At 43.2% G+C, this 13,561-nt stretch overlaps 1 protein-coding gene across 4 annotated transcripts in view; it reads right to left on the reverse strand.

Moving 5' to 3' along the window:
- Nucleotides 1-13,561, reverse strand: part of itgb4 (integrin, beta 4) — a 28,187-nt gene that overhangs the window by 6,356 nt on the left and 8,270 nt on the right. For all 4 annotated transcript variants that reach the window (XM_080305632.1, XM_080305634.1, XM_080305631.1 and 1 more), the window contains 26 exons: nucleotides 12,375-12,638; nucleotides 12,179-12,268; nucleotides 11,970-12,092; nucleotides 10,960-11,127; nucleotides 10,798-10,874; nucleotides 10,470-10,678; nucleotides 9,897-10,000; nucleotides 9,709-9,804; nucleotides 9,479-9,611; nucleotides 9,258-9,383; nucleotides 6,871-6,989; nucleotides 6,747-6,780; nucleotides 6,461-6,655; nucleotides 6,254-6,357; nucleotides 6,119-6,177; nucleotides 5,981-6,004; nucleotides 5,726-5,874; nucleotides 5,439-5,618; nucleotides 5,192-5,340; nucleotides 4,283-4,490; nucleotides 3,862-4,179; nucleotides 3,537-3,709; nucleotides 3,005-3,185; nucleotides 2,647-2,784; nucleotides 2,379-2,561; nucleotides 2,167-2,295 (listed from right to left, as the gene is read on the reverse strand). In XM_080305632.1, the coding sequence (XP_080161758.1) occupies nucleotides 2,167-2,295; nucleotides 2,379-2,561; nucleotides 2,647-2,784; nucleotides 3,005-3,185; nucleotides 3,537-3,709; nucleotides 3,862-4,179; nucleotides 4,283-4,490; nucleotides 5,192-5,340; nucleotides 5,439-5,618; nucleotides 5,726-5,874; nucleotides 5,981-6,004; nucleotides 6,119-6,177; nucleotides 6,254-6,357; nucleotides 6,461-6,655; nucleotides 6,747-6,780; nucleotides 6,871-6,989; nucleotides 9,258-9,383; nucleotides 9,479-9,611; nucleotides 9,709-9,804; nucleotides 9,897-10,000; nucleotides 10,470-10,678; nucleotides 10,798-10,874; nucleotides 10,960-11,127; nucleotides 11,970-12,092; nucleotides 12,179-12,268; nucleotides 12,375-12,638 (3,733 nt within the window). The remainder of the gene's footprint in view (nucleotides 1-2,166; nucleotides 2,296-2,378; nucleotides 2,562-2,646; nucleotides 2,785-3,004; nucleotides 3,186-3,536; nucleotides 3,710-3,861; nucleotides 4,180-4,282; nucleotides 4,491-5,191; nucleotides 5,341-5,438; nucleotides 5,619-5,725; nucleotides 5,875-5,980; nucleotides 6,005-6,118; nucleotides 6,178-6,253; nucleotides 6,358-6,460; nucleotides 6,656-6,746; nucleotides 6,781-6,870; nucleotides 6,990-9,257; nucleotides 9,384-9,478; nucleotides 9,612-9,708; nucleotides 9,805-9,896; nucleotides 10,001-10,469; nucleotides 10,679-10,797; nucleotides 10,875-10,959; nucleotides 11,128-11,969; nucleotides 12,093-12,178; nucleotides 12,269-12,374; nucleotides 12,639-13,561) is intronic.

A 13,561-nucleotide genomic window follows, 5' to 3' on the forward strand; every position in this document is an offset into this window, starting at 1 on the left:
TGGCCAAAGTAACAAATAATGTCACAGTATGTACAAATAATCGATGTGAGCCAAACTCGGAGACGGCGCAGATTTCCTTATATGGTCATTGTATTGCAACACCAGCGAGTATCCAGGTGTACAACAACTTGGGGAAGCCAGGTAAGGAAGAGCCAGTCAGAAAAATTTTTTTACAGCATAGAAATTTTACTGATTTTGTTTAAGCTGGTTAGTAAAAATAAAAACATAAAAATCACAGAAATAAAACAGCAAAATAGAACTCGGGTTAAAGGCTAGGAAGCTAACACACACTACCAAACACAGTTATTATATAATCTCGGCATGTTGGTACACATAACTTCTTAGTGTTACAACACTCCCCTTAGGCTTGGGGCGATCGTGGCTCAAGAGTTGAGAGTTCGCCTTGTAATCGGAAGGTTGCCGGTTCGAGCCCCGGCTCGGACAGTCTCGGTCGTTGTGTCCTTGGGCAAGACACTTCACCCGTTGCCTACTGGTGGTGGTCAGAGGGCCCGGTGGCGCCAGTGTCCGGCAGCCTCGCCTCTGTCAGTGCGCCCCAGGGTGGCTGTGGCTACAATGTAGCTTGCCATCACCAGTGTGTGAATGTGTGTGTGTGAATGGGTGGATGACTGGATATGTAAAGCGCTTTGGGGTCCTTAGGGACTAGTAAAGCGCTATATAAATACAGGCCATTTACCATTTAGGCTGATAAGAAATATTATTAGTCTTAAAGTTTAGCCATTCCAAATTAATGTAGTTAATATTGAGATATTTCATTGACCTGTGGATAAAGTATCCCATGATGAAACTAAAGTACTTTCTCTATAAGCAAGTAGAGAAGTGAGCATGTCTTCATCTACAGAAGCAAAACTGTAAATGCTGTTGCTTAATGTGCAGAAAACATATCAAATACTGGCAGCCTCCTCAATGTGAATAACCGAGCTGCGTATGTAAAAGCACATTCGAAAATAAAAGGAAAAAGAGCTGCGAGAAAAGTGCTCTGCAGAGATGAAACTGTATTTTAATTAATAAACCCTTCTGCACACTAACTAAGCTTGTAATACAGCTTTATACCACAGGCAAGCTGCCTCCAGATCACAACCTCCCCAGTGGGACACAAAGAGAATAGACCCGATCATCAACTGGAGGTGCAGCAGTTGATGCCAGTGCTCGTCTCTGGGCAGGATAGATGGGGCAGGTGCCGACTAAGGACAAGTGGTAACATTTGAGTATGAGTTAAACCACGAAAGCAGAGAGAAACGTTGTTGCCTTGCTGGGAGCATGACTGGCCGTGCGTAACAGCTGGCATGCCGGCTGCCTATCTGCGGGGTCGGATGGAGTGTTCTTCACCTGGCAGGGGTGTTTTGGTGTAGCTGGGGTTGGGGGTCTCATCTGAGCTCGTCTCTGTGTCTGTGCTGAGCCGACTGGGGATGACATCCACTCGCCTTTTCCACGACACCTTACGGAGATCCAGGTTGGACCCCACCAACTTGACATATTTCCAGCCTTGATTTGGTGGTTACAGTGGAGAAGCAAGCAGGCCAAGGGTGGGTTTGTTTGTTTTGCTATAGAGTACTTTACAAGACAAACTGCATGCATGTACTGTAGATGTGATTATATATCGCTTAAGTGCAAACTGTCTTGGAAGTGAGTAGCAACTTTAGCACTACTGGAGAAAAATGAGAGCAACACAATGGCTGCAAAAAGCAGGAGAGTGACAGCAGACTGAAGACATTTTGGTTTGTGATCACAGAGACATCTACTGCATATTTCTGCGGATGCAGTGGAAGCAGACTTTTGCTGCTGCTTGACTGGGGCGCTGCCTGTAGGAAAAGGCCGCCAGATGGAAGTGGTATCAAAAAAGCATGACAGAGCCTTGAGAATAACACAGAGTCTCAGAGCTCTGGTGGGTCTTTTTTATGTTTTCAGACGTTTTATACTAAAAACCTGAAAAAATTAGAAAGAACCCAAAAAAGGAAAAGTATGTATGTTCCTTCTCTTTCAGAAGGGCCAGCATATTTTGCATAAAGAACACGTTGCCTAACACACGATGCCTCGGAGCATCAAGAGTATGAATTGAAATCACTGGATCCACGTTACAGTCACAGCTCGTTCTCTGACACTATCAGCTCTCAAGAGGAGGTTGTGCTTTTGGCTCTGGATACCCACCGTCACCAGACACACTGGGTGTCTTGGAGCCTACAGGTGACTTCAGCACCTCGTTGCTGTACATCAGGTAGCCGTCATACTCATCTCCCGCCTCGGCATCCACAATGGGGACATCTGGAATGATGGGAACTGGGGGCAGAAAGAAAAAGAAAGGGGTAAATGATTTTTCATGGAGGCTGAGCGCTCTGGGGAGGTCTTTGTCACAGACTTACTGGACAGCGGTCTGGCTGGCTGCGATGCCAAGTTGATGGTTGCATCTCTGAAGGGACCCCAGCCCACGCTGTTCTTGGCACGGACCTTGTACTGATAGGTTTGTGCGTTCTGGAGGTTCTCGATCAACAGCATTCGCTTTTTAGGATTGTCGATCTTCACTTTCTTAGCTGGTCCTACTGGCTCTGCGAGAAGCAACAGGATAGAATCAAACTTTGGCGCTCCCAGCGCATGTGGAGAACTTTTGTGTTTTACGAGCGGGTCTCTTACTCATATCGTCATCGATGGGCGTGTAGATGACCTCGTAAGCCGTAATGTTGCCGTTGGTCTCTGCAGGCTCTGCCCAGCTGAGCTGAGTGACAGTTGGACTGATGACATTGAAGGCCAAACGACCAGGTTCTCCGGGCACTACGGGAAAATGCCACAGCAGCCACTTGTGAGTTTAAATTTAGCCTTGAGACAGGTTGTTCCAAACAAACTAGCTCTAACGTGGGGGGTAAATTGTATCGTAACATGATTGCATTGAACCACGGCATCCTTATTAGCTATAAGCTGGAGGAATCTGGGCTTTAATGTTAAAAAAAAGAAGTTGCATTTAACAGAAATTGACTGGGTTTACAGTAATTACCATCCTCCAGTGTTTGACAGGCGACGACGTCAGTATCGTAGCCATCTCCCACTGAATTGTAGGCACACACTCGCATCTCATAGTCACAGTAGGGATACAGGTTGGTCAAGTCAGCATGTGGAGTCTTCACATCTAAGACCTGGGCATCTTTCTCTGGATCACCATAGATCCAATACTTGACCTAAAAGAAAACACTGACTTGATAAATATTCCAAAAATCTTCTTGATGGGATTCAGCTCTTAAACTAAAGCCCTCTACACACCAAGCGCGTTGCGAAAAAATGAAATAAAATCCTGAATTTTTTTGAACTTGACTGAAAGTCGTGCGTGATTTGCAGAAAATCTGTCCTAAAAAAAAGCTGCCAAATGCAGTGATGTGGTTGGTGAGACCTGTTTTTTTCGTGCATAACAATCAGAAAAATCAAGCGTGATTTAAAGAAATTTGTTCGCTTCTGCAGTGTGAATGGCCGATTAGGAGTCAGTGAGTTTGATAAATATTGTTTCAAGGCCTTATCAGCGATATTTCGCGTACCTTGTACCCCATGGGGTTACCAGGTGGAGGTTCCCAGTTGAGGCGGATGCTTCTGGGTCCAGTTGCTACAGCCTTAGGGTTTTCTGGGGAGAGGAGGTGACCACCAGGTGAGGCAGCTTTCCTGTTTATGAAGCCCTTCTGTGCCATCTGCGCTATTTCAGGAGATCTTGGAACTGTGGGGATTGGAAGGAATTACCAGATAAACAAACTTGCAGTAATTCTGTTTCACAATGATTGAAACTTCTCAAATGCCATTTCAGTAAATCTTTGGATGAATGTGTTTGTGGAACTAACAGTTCACTCAACATCACCTCAACACACTTACCTCCATCTGTGACATTGACAACGGTGGTCTTCTTGTCTCCAATAGAAGCGTTGGTACTTGGGTCAAATAGCTCAAGCTGGAAGGTCTCAGGCTGGATGGGTCCGGGGTAGGCTTTTGGATCAATCACAATGTTCTTTTCTGTCTCTCCGGGAGAAAACTTCAGAGGGCCAGATAACTCAAAGCGCTGGGCCTTCTTGGTGCGCCATTTCACTGTGGCAGGGGTCTCGGGGCTGCGAGTGCGGACCACTGGAATGGTGTAGGTTGGATCTGTTGTGGTGAAGTTCTGGGTGGCCTTCTTGAACGCCATCACACTGGGTTCTGTGTGATAAAGAGCGATAATGTGGGAAAGAGGAGCAACTTTAGCGATCAATTCTTCTCTTAGAATCAAGGCTGTGATCAGAACACTTGTGCATCCATTTACCTGGCAGGTCTGCGATGGTAACAGTGGTTCTCGGGTAGCGTCCCAGCTTGGCACCCTGCCTTGGATTACTGAGGTCCATGACAAACTGTTTGACCTGTTTGTCTTCTAGTAGACCATCTTTCTCACTCAGCTCCAGGAGACGAACAGGAACTATCTTCTGAGTCTCACCTGGACCATAGGTCAGGTCTCCTTCTACAGTCAAGTAGTCCTGAAATACATTATGGAGGAACCGTTTGGTAATGTGGAAAACCCACTGACCTATACCACACACGCTGACTGTGATTAGAAGTTGGCACAAGCCTGTAAAGGCTCTAAAGTAGGGGTCTCCAACTCTAGTCCTCGAGAGCTGCTGTCCTGCAGCTTTTAGTGTCAGCTACTCCAGCAAGCTGAATCAAATGCGCGAATTACCTCAAGTGTGGCAAAGCCGTTCATTTGATTCAGGTGTGTTGGAACAAGGATGCATCTAAAAGCTGCAGGACAGTAGCTCTCGAGGGCTGGAGTTGGAGACCCCTGCTTTCTAAATCTGGCTGAAAATAATACATTTAGTGTTTTGGTCACGTCCTTGGATTTTTAGAGGTAATCGTGACCATATTTGGATGATGGTTAACAAGCTGCATCCACCTTTGGTATATAAATAAAAATAAAATAAAATCTTTTTGAATTTAAAGTCCCAACAGCATCCAAATGGATGAGTTATAAAACACTCACCCAGTGTACAATTGTTATTAACAAGTTGTAGAGATGATACAGTTTTCGGACTGTAAATGTGTTAATGTCTTAACATGGACGTCTGTGAGTGCTTACTCACTTTTCGGAGACACCTTAATGTGGCCATGTTGGCTTCATTTTTCAGTCCCATCCATATCATACATAAAAAGCCGCACATGCTACCAGTACGCAGCAGCTCACCTTCTTATCCTTGGCAGTGAGGTCTCGTGAGCGGTATGCGACTTGTGTGCGTCCGTCCTCAATGATCTCTCTGCTGACTGGGATGTTGGCCACTCCATCCTTCCTGCTGTAGGTGTAAGACGGCTGGAGGAATGAAAAGACACTGGTGGCTGGTGGAGGAACAGAGGAAAGAATCAGTTTATACGATCAAACATCATACACTGTTCAAACCACAGGGCCTCTCGAACTTTAACTCAACATTCCTCACCGTGCTCTTTGATGATGGTGATGTTAACCAAACGTTTTCCAATCTCTGCAATCCCCAAAGGCACATCTACAGCCTCCACCAGCAGTTGTTTCTTGTCATCGTCTTCATCTTTGACAAAGAGCGGCACATGGACGTCTACTGATTCCACACCTTCTTGGAACTCTATGGCTCCAGCAGCCTCTGCAGAAGAAGAGCAGATTTATGGCAGGCAGTAATAAGAGTATAGCTTGGCTTTGCTGCAAACAAAAGATCCATTTTAACCATTTGGGCACGCAAATAACACACACCTCTATCTGTAGCTACTGTGTAGTAGCCCGGCACCACTTTCAGGTCGTGGAAGTTTCCAGACTGGACGTTCTTTTCAGTAAGTTTGACGATATCTGGGTAGCTGCTGCGAGGAGCAGACAAGACGGTGTCCATGATGGTGTAGTCCTGCCTAAAGAGCACAGCAGGGCCAGAGAAGTTAGACATGAATCACCTTAGGTTCCCTAAGAAGACAAAACCTGTACCGTTTTCTTGCATTATTACAATATTAATGATACCTTTTTCCAGCATTTCTCTGTGTTCTGCAAGGGCAAAGAAAAAGCAACAATTACTGAGAAAATCAACCATTTGTTTCTAGCTTTGATGACAAAAAAGCACACATATTTTGGTGTTACTGGACATTTAGTCCATCTTACCTGAAGGAGGTCTTCTGCACCTTCTGCGCCCCAGGAATTTGCTTGTACAACTCATTTAGCTAAATGGAAAAACAAACAGCTAAGTGAAACTGTTCCTACACTGATACATGCCCACAAACAATCCAAAAGACTCACATTATCTGCAACTTCCTTGCGGAGCTGGTCACCCTCTCTGGAATCGGGGTGTGTCAGGCTCTCAGAGAAGAGCCTGTTCAGTCGAAGTGAGATCGGGAATGGGACTACAAAAGTTGAAAAGAAAGAAAAAATGTGTGTAAAAGTTTTTTTTACTCCAAAACTCCATTTGACTTTTTCTTCAATTTTTCTGCTTTTGAAAGAACTCACTGGTCTCTTTAGGGTTTGGCTTTATTAGAGCCTGGGGGTGATTGGGTCCACGGTGGACATTGTCTGTAACCTTCCAGCGAACCACATCAGTACCTTTGGGTGGACCGGTCCTCACCATCGGTGTGTCAAGATGATCTGAGGTAAGCAGAGACTGACGGAGCAAATATTCATCTTCTTTGAATCCAACTATGCGGCCTGAAAATAGAATTCAACATGAGGTCGCTCACCTTCAACACAAACCCCTGCTGGAAATGATGAATAATATACAACATGATAAACATCTTACCTCTCCTACAGCAAGGCAGCAGAGCCAGACAGCTCTGTGTTGAGAAAAGACAGAAACCATTACCTCCCCTGTGACTTATATAAAAAATTAATTATTTACAGTTCCAAATGTGAGTGTTTATTACCTGAAAGCAGGCCTTGCAGCAGGCGCAATACTTCCAGCAGCAAAGCAGCAGAAGAGCCAACAGCAACAAGAGGAACAGGATGAGGGGAAGCAACCACAAGAGGCTCCCAGGGGGGCAGTCTGAAGAGTCGTCAGGAGAAATTGATAAAGTTAGAAACAAAATCATAGAAAGCACAGCTGCTAGAGCTGCAGCTTTGTTGTTCTAAAGTCTGTGTGATATCATTAAATCTTTTGTTGAAAACAGTTATGGATATCGGTTTATGAGCAGTCACAGAATACTGCTGAAAATCTTTATTTCTTAACATCAAGACTGGATTACAAAGTGTGGAGTGAAGCCATCTACTCCAGGGCTCAGAGCTCATTCGCCGTAACATACTGGAGGAAGTTCTATCCAACTGCTAACTGTGATTAACCCTCTTTTTTTTAAGAAAGGACCTTATCTGGCTCGCTGCATTGGTGGGGCCATAGTGACTGCAATCCATGAGAGGTAAAACAGGAGTTGCTTCCTCTGAAGGTTGTACATGGTTTTCACTTTGAGACAGGGTTAAGAGCTTGGGCAATTGGGACACGCTCAGTGCCAAAGCCACTACTTCGCTACATCAAAAGGTGCTAGTTGTCATTCAGGTAACTCACTAGCTTGCCTACTGGGGGTTTCAGGAAGGAGGCCTTTGGGGCAGATCCGGGACACGTCCCGGAGCCTCGGTGTTTTACCAGAAGAGCTGGCGGTGTGTATGAGGTTCATTTTTTCAAGCCTGATAAGATTCACTGCACTTCTTAGTGTCGTTAAATACGTTTGCCTAAATAAAGAGCGCATAAAGTTAAAGAACAATTAATCCTAAGGTTATTATTAGGTTGAAGTTATTAGGCGACCGTGGCTCAGGGGGTTGGGAATCGCATCTGTAACCGGAAGGGCACCGGTTCGATCCCTGGGCTCTCTGTCCTGGTCGTTGTGTCCCTGGGCAAGACACTTTACCCTACTTGCCTACTGGTGTTGGCCAGAGGGGCCGATGGCGCGATATGGCAGCCTCGCTTCTGTCAGTCTGCCCCAGGGCAGCTGTGGCTACAACTGTAGCTGCCTCCACCAGTGTGTGAATGTGAGAGTGAATGAATAGTGGTATTGTAAAGTGCTTTGGGTGCCTTGAAAAGTGCTATATAAATCCAATCCATTATTATTTACTATTAATAAGATTACAACACACGACCAGTGTTGGTCAAGTTACTTGAAAAAAGTAATCAGTAACTAATTACTGATTACTTTCCCAAAAAAGTAATCCCGTTACTTTACTGATTACTTATTTTCAAAAGTAATTAATTACTTAGTTACTTAGTTACTTTTTAAAAACACGATTTACAACCTGAAGAGGTGATAAAGTGATAGATCTTTCAGCCCAATTCTACTTTTTCTGCATAATCCATCATACAAAATGCAATCAAATGGAAAAGTCTCTTTTTAAAATTTGTTTTATTAGTTTTAATCTTTTAATTTTATGCATCAAGTAAAAATTTAATTATATGCAACATTCTCTGACTTGAATAAATTAGTTTAACATTTAAACCTATTTTCTGCACATTCCAGCTCATAAAATAAAATATTTTTTGTGTTTACACTCACTCTTTCAAATAGATGCAAGTAAAACACAGCAGAAAATAAATAAAGTCAAAGACTAGCGGTCCTGTTGCTCTATTTTCACCTGTAAAGCAGGCGTAGGGTAGGCGGAGGTTTACCCTGGTGCAGGTGTGCCGCGGTCAGTTGAAGAATCTGCGACTTTCTCTGTGAGTTTCCCATTACATTGTTGCGCACTCGGTGCTTGCTTGGAAGTTTAGGGGTTTTTTTCGCTGTAAAAAGAAGTTTTCTTCCCGCGCACAGCGGACACTAATGTTTTTGTCACTTTTTATGGAATCAAACTCAAAGTAAGGTCAGTACTTCCACGCTTTAAACGCTGCACGCTCATACTCTCTCCCACAATCGATATATGATCCATTGTTGATCTGCACACAGCTGTTGTCGCTAACGGCGCACTCGCTTACGTCACTGTCGTGAGACATTCTCGCAAAAACATCACGGTTTTAGTAACGCAGTAACGCAGCGTTCCTACGGGAAAGTAAAGGTAATCTAATTACCGTTTTTGCAATAGTAATCCCTTACTTTACTCGTTACTTGAAAAAAGTAATTAGATTACAGTACAGTACACACCATCTCTGCACACGACACACTACACCTGCAGTTAATTTTCTCCAAGCTACTCTTATCACACTCATGACAAGAACTTTGAAATTAAAGAAATTTGTGTGATCATGTAGGATTCCTCCACATTCAGCAATCACATATTATAACACATAAGCTGTTGTCACAAGAGCACAGAGCAGATGTAAAATACAAACACTCACCCTTCTTCTTGAGCACCTGAACCTCCAAATCTGTCTTTTCTGAATCTTTCGCGTTGTCAACGGTGTAGTGGTACGTGCAGTCATCGTCCTCATCACGGAAACTGCATGACTCATACACTTCCTCCTCTGAAAACGCAAATCATGATCATTAAGCGTGTGTTATTACTGCTAAAAGTGTCCTAGCTGATAATCATTGTTTAAGTTAATTTGTAGGTTTTTACTTTTTTTCAGTTCGTCCACCATGATGACTTTGAACGGACACTTGTCACACTTCTCTGTTTCCTTCATCTCTCCCGTCTTCCAGGCCTGACACTGGACACAACTCCTCGTGCCCTCACACACACCTAGCTGAGCCTAGAAAAGTTACGAACACACGAAGAGAAACTCAAGCAAGACCACTCAGATGTTAACTGAGGCTAAAAAGTATTTACATATCTACTTATCCACCCACCTGGAAATTTGGCTCACAGGTTGAAGTCAACTCCATCCCAGAGTCTGAACATTCACACCGGCCGCATACACATTTACCTCGACCACCGCAGATAACCTGGCACACACAAGGACACAGTCATGCGCTTCTTATATTTAAAGATACATGATAATTCAATTTAATTAACAAATATAAATGGCTCTGCTCACCCCTTTGCTGTCCAGACAGGTCTGGCTGCTCGTGGGACACTCGCAAGCATTTCCTGTCCAGCCCTCAGTGCACGCACACTGACCCTTAACGCAAGAGCCACGGTCTGATGAGAGAGGAAAGAATGAGATGTAACATTTTTGTACATTTAGAGAGTTTTGGAAGTAACACTGCTGGAAAATAAGATCGCTATTATCAATATTATCAAGGTGACAAAGCTAACAAACCCAGCAAACAAACACAATTACAATTTACTTGAGTCTTTATCTGCTAAATGTCCCTTTGACTTCTGACTGAAAAAATAAGCTAACATGAAAGTGTCAAAAATCTGCAGTTCCCCTAGTGGCCACTTGAGGCTGTCTAAAAATGTTCAAGAAGTCTGTGTTTCAGCATTAATGAGTGAATTTCCAGTATTTTATTAGCCTGCTGCCTAGCACTAATTAGTAGCGCCAAGCCGATAATTTCTAGGGTAAAATACACAAAATGACAAAGTCATATGGTGACATCACCGTGACTACATCCATTATTCTTAGTTTGCAGTGGCAAGAGTCACAAAACATCACAGTCTGGCGTACCATTGCAGAGGAAACCTGCATGCCTTTGGCACTGGGTCTTGTCATACTCGCAGTAGGGTCCTTCAAACTGATTTGGGTTGTAGCATATGCAGGTTCCACACTCCTGACATTCTCCGCGTCCGGAACAAGGTTCATCTGTTTCCTTTGCTTTGCACTGGTTGATGTCTGCAGCTGAACCACTCCCTGAACAATTACAGAAAGGACCCACCCTGGAGAGGAGACGTGACAGCAAACTATATTAAACCAAAAAGTCTGAAATCATTTTCATATGTGCCATCCTGGTAAGTTTTTTTAAATTATTTCTATAGAATGAATAATTAAGTCTCACCAGCCACCATGGCATCGACATTTCCCACACACCAGGTCTCCTTTTCCATTGCATCGAGGTGCATTACGAATGGGTGACTGGAGGAGAGTTAAAGATAGTCTTTTAAAGATGATCTGCCATAAAGAAATGTGACTTTAACTAGGCTTTTTGTGTGCTTCTAACCTTCTCACAGTCACAGGTTGGACACAAAATTGTGGCATCAACCATGACCCCGGTGCTAAAGGTGGTCGGTTTGACTCTCATTACTCCCTTGTTTTCATTCGGGTCCATTTTGCAGACGTGGTTTTCATCAATCATCCGTTGAGCTTTGAGCTGCATCACGAATTTGCCCTAGAAATCACACAAACACACACACACAAAATCATGTCACCAAATCCATTTAGGTAGTTCCTCCTGTTCCTGCTTCCTGTGGTTGTAAATCAATCCCCACAGACTGTCATGTGAAAATATCAGACTTTACAGTATTAAAATGCATTTTTTACAAGCTGATTCAAAACTGTTTTGGCCTGGTTTCCTTTTATAACTCTGATTTGGATCTGGTTACATCAGTTTCATCATTCATTACTTATTAGGTTAACTGGTGACTGGCCGTGGCATGAACATGAGCATGTTTGGTTGTCTCTCTCTTGCTTTCCTGTTAAAGACTGGTGATGTATAGCTAAGTTGGATAAGCAGGAAAATAGATCTATGGATGTTTAACAGGGCAAAAATGTGTACAAAACAGTAGTTTTCTGCCAGGGCAAGCAAAACCTAACGATTTGTAAATGATTTGTACAGTGTATCCTTTTCCACTGTAACACAAATTTTCTCTTAGTAACCACTTTGGCCAAAATGTCTGGGGCTCATTGTCTCTGCTTGCCTTTCTGTAAAAGTCACCACATGCCACTAGTGAAAAATAATTATTTACCATTTGGCAACAGAGTAAAGTGGTTATTACGTTTGATAGAATAGCCTCACGTTGATTTTATGACTCTTTTGTTGTTTGCTTTATCATGCAGTTAACTGTAGTGAGTCTTAATTATGTAGATCAGTTTTTTTTACAGTAAAATAGGGAGTGCGGTGTTACATCATTTAAATTCTGAAAATCCCAGTTGTTGCCAACAAAAATAATAATCTATTACACAAATACATTTATTAGTAAAATAATTGTTTATATCTTTTTTGGCACATACAATTTTTCCTGGCTGAAAATTAAATTCCCCGTATTTTGCAATCTGTCCACTTTCGTTCAAGAACTTCGCCTCGAAAGCCTTGGGCCTGTCCTCTGCACGGATGCTCATCTTAGCTCGGATATTCTGAAAAGACACACAGTATAAAAACCTATCAGCATGCAGAGATTGACTGAACAGAGTACAAAGTGCTAGCAACCGTGAGCTGTTACCGTAAAGGCAGTCTCCATGACTTCAAGGATATTGGATGAGTCTTCTTGCAGCAGACCAACCTCAGCAATGGGAAAATACTCTTTGAGTTTCTGCACACAATACAAAAAAATGTCATGGCATAAAAAAGGAGTTATCTATTTATCACAGACTTTCGGTATGACTTAAGTGAAATATGAAGATCTAAAGCCCACCAACCTGGTAGTGCGTGTAGGAGTGGTCAGTGACAGCAAAGATTGGGATAATGTTGTTTTTTCCCAGGAGACGGACCAGCGTTGGTATTGATGGGTAATCCTGTTTTGTAGCCTCTGTGTAAGAACCCTGCTCATTGAGATGGCATTGCTCATCATTGCGTGGCAAGACGCCTGCTAGCACATTAGCGCCATCAGCTTCATAGTGGAAGGCTGACTCCGTGGAAAAGACCAGGAGATGTGTGCTGCCTTGTCGCCAGCCAATTTTATCCTAGAATAACAAAATACAATGTAGCGCAAAAGATATGTGGTAAATAAATTACAAGGGCATTTAGGGAAAACGTGCATGTTCAACCTTTGCTGGTCAGAAGCCTTTCTTTCCAAATATTCCTCAAACAGTAACTCCTCATTTTCTGCCCACTTGGAAACAGAAGAAACTAAACTGTAATGGAAATAGCATCTATTTGACAGGAAAGAGATATTGTGTTTATAAGCTACTTGGTAAAATTACCACCAGGGTTTTCAAAATATGGCCTGAAGGACCTAAATAACCTTTTGTACATGAAAAACTAGTGTTCATTTCATTATGTCACACTTCGGTTCATATTATGATAGAGGAATGGAGCATTGTAGACATTGTTTTTCTTTTTTTAACTGCTGGGAAAAATATGTTTACAAAAAATTATAAACTGGCACAAAAGTATAGTTATATGTGAGAATACTGAGAGGTAGTGTGAATGACACAGTGATGTGGTTCTCTTAGTTTCATCAGGTGGTGATCTCCAGCACTGGAACAGTTGAGAGCTGAGCTGGAATGAGAATGAACACCTTCATGTCTGAGGCTATAGTTCTGAGCAGGAAGAGGGTGAAGTGCCCGCTCCAGGTTGCTGCTCCAAGCGGAGGAGTTTCAGTATCTCAGGGTCTTGCTCACAAACGAGGAGAGAGGGAAAAGAGAGGGATTGACAGACCAACTTGTATCACATCTGCAGTGATGTGATGTACAGGTCCGTCGTAGTGAAGAGAGCAGAGAGTCAAAGTGAAGCTGTCAGTCTATGAACCTACCCTCAGCTGTGATTACAAGCCCTGGGAAGTAACTAGAAGAATACAATTGTGGATACAAACAGTAGAAATTAGCTTTCTCTGACAGGTGGCTTTGCCTCTTCCTGAGGAAGAAAGGAGCTAGTTGGGCATCTG

The sequence above is a fragment of the Astatotilapia calliptera genome, chromosome 8, assembly GCF_964374335.1.
Source record: "Astatotilapia calliptera chromosome 8, fAstCal68.1, whole genome shotgun sequence".
Taxonomy (NCBI): domain Eukaryota; kingdom Metazoa; phylum Chordata; class Actinopteri; order Cichliformes; family Cichlidae; genus Astatotilapia; species Astatotilapia calliptera.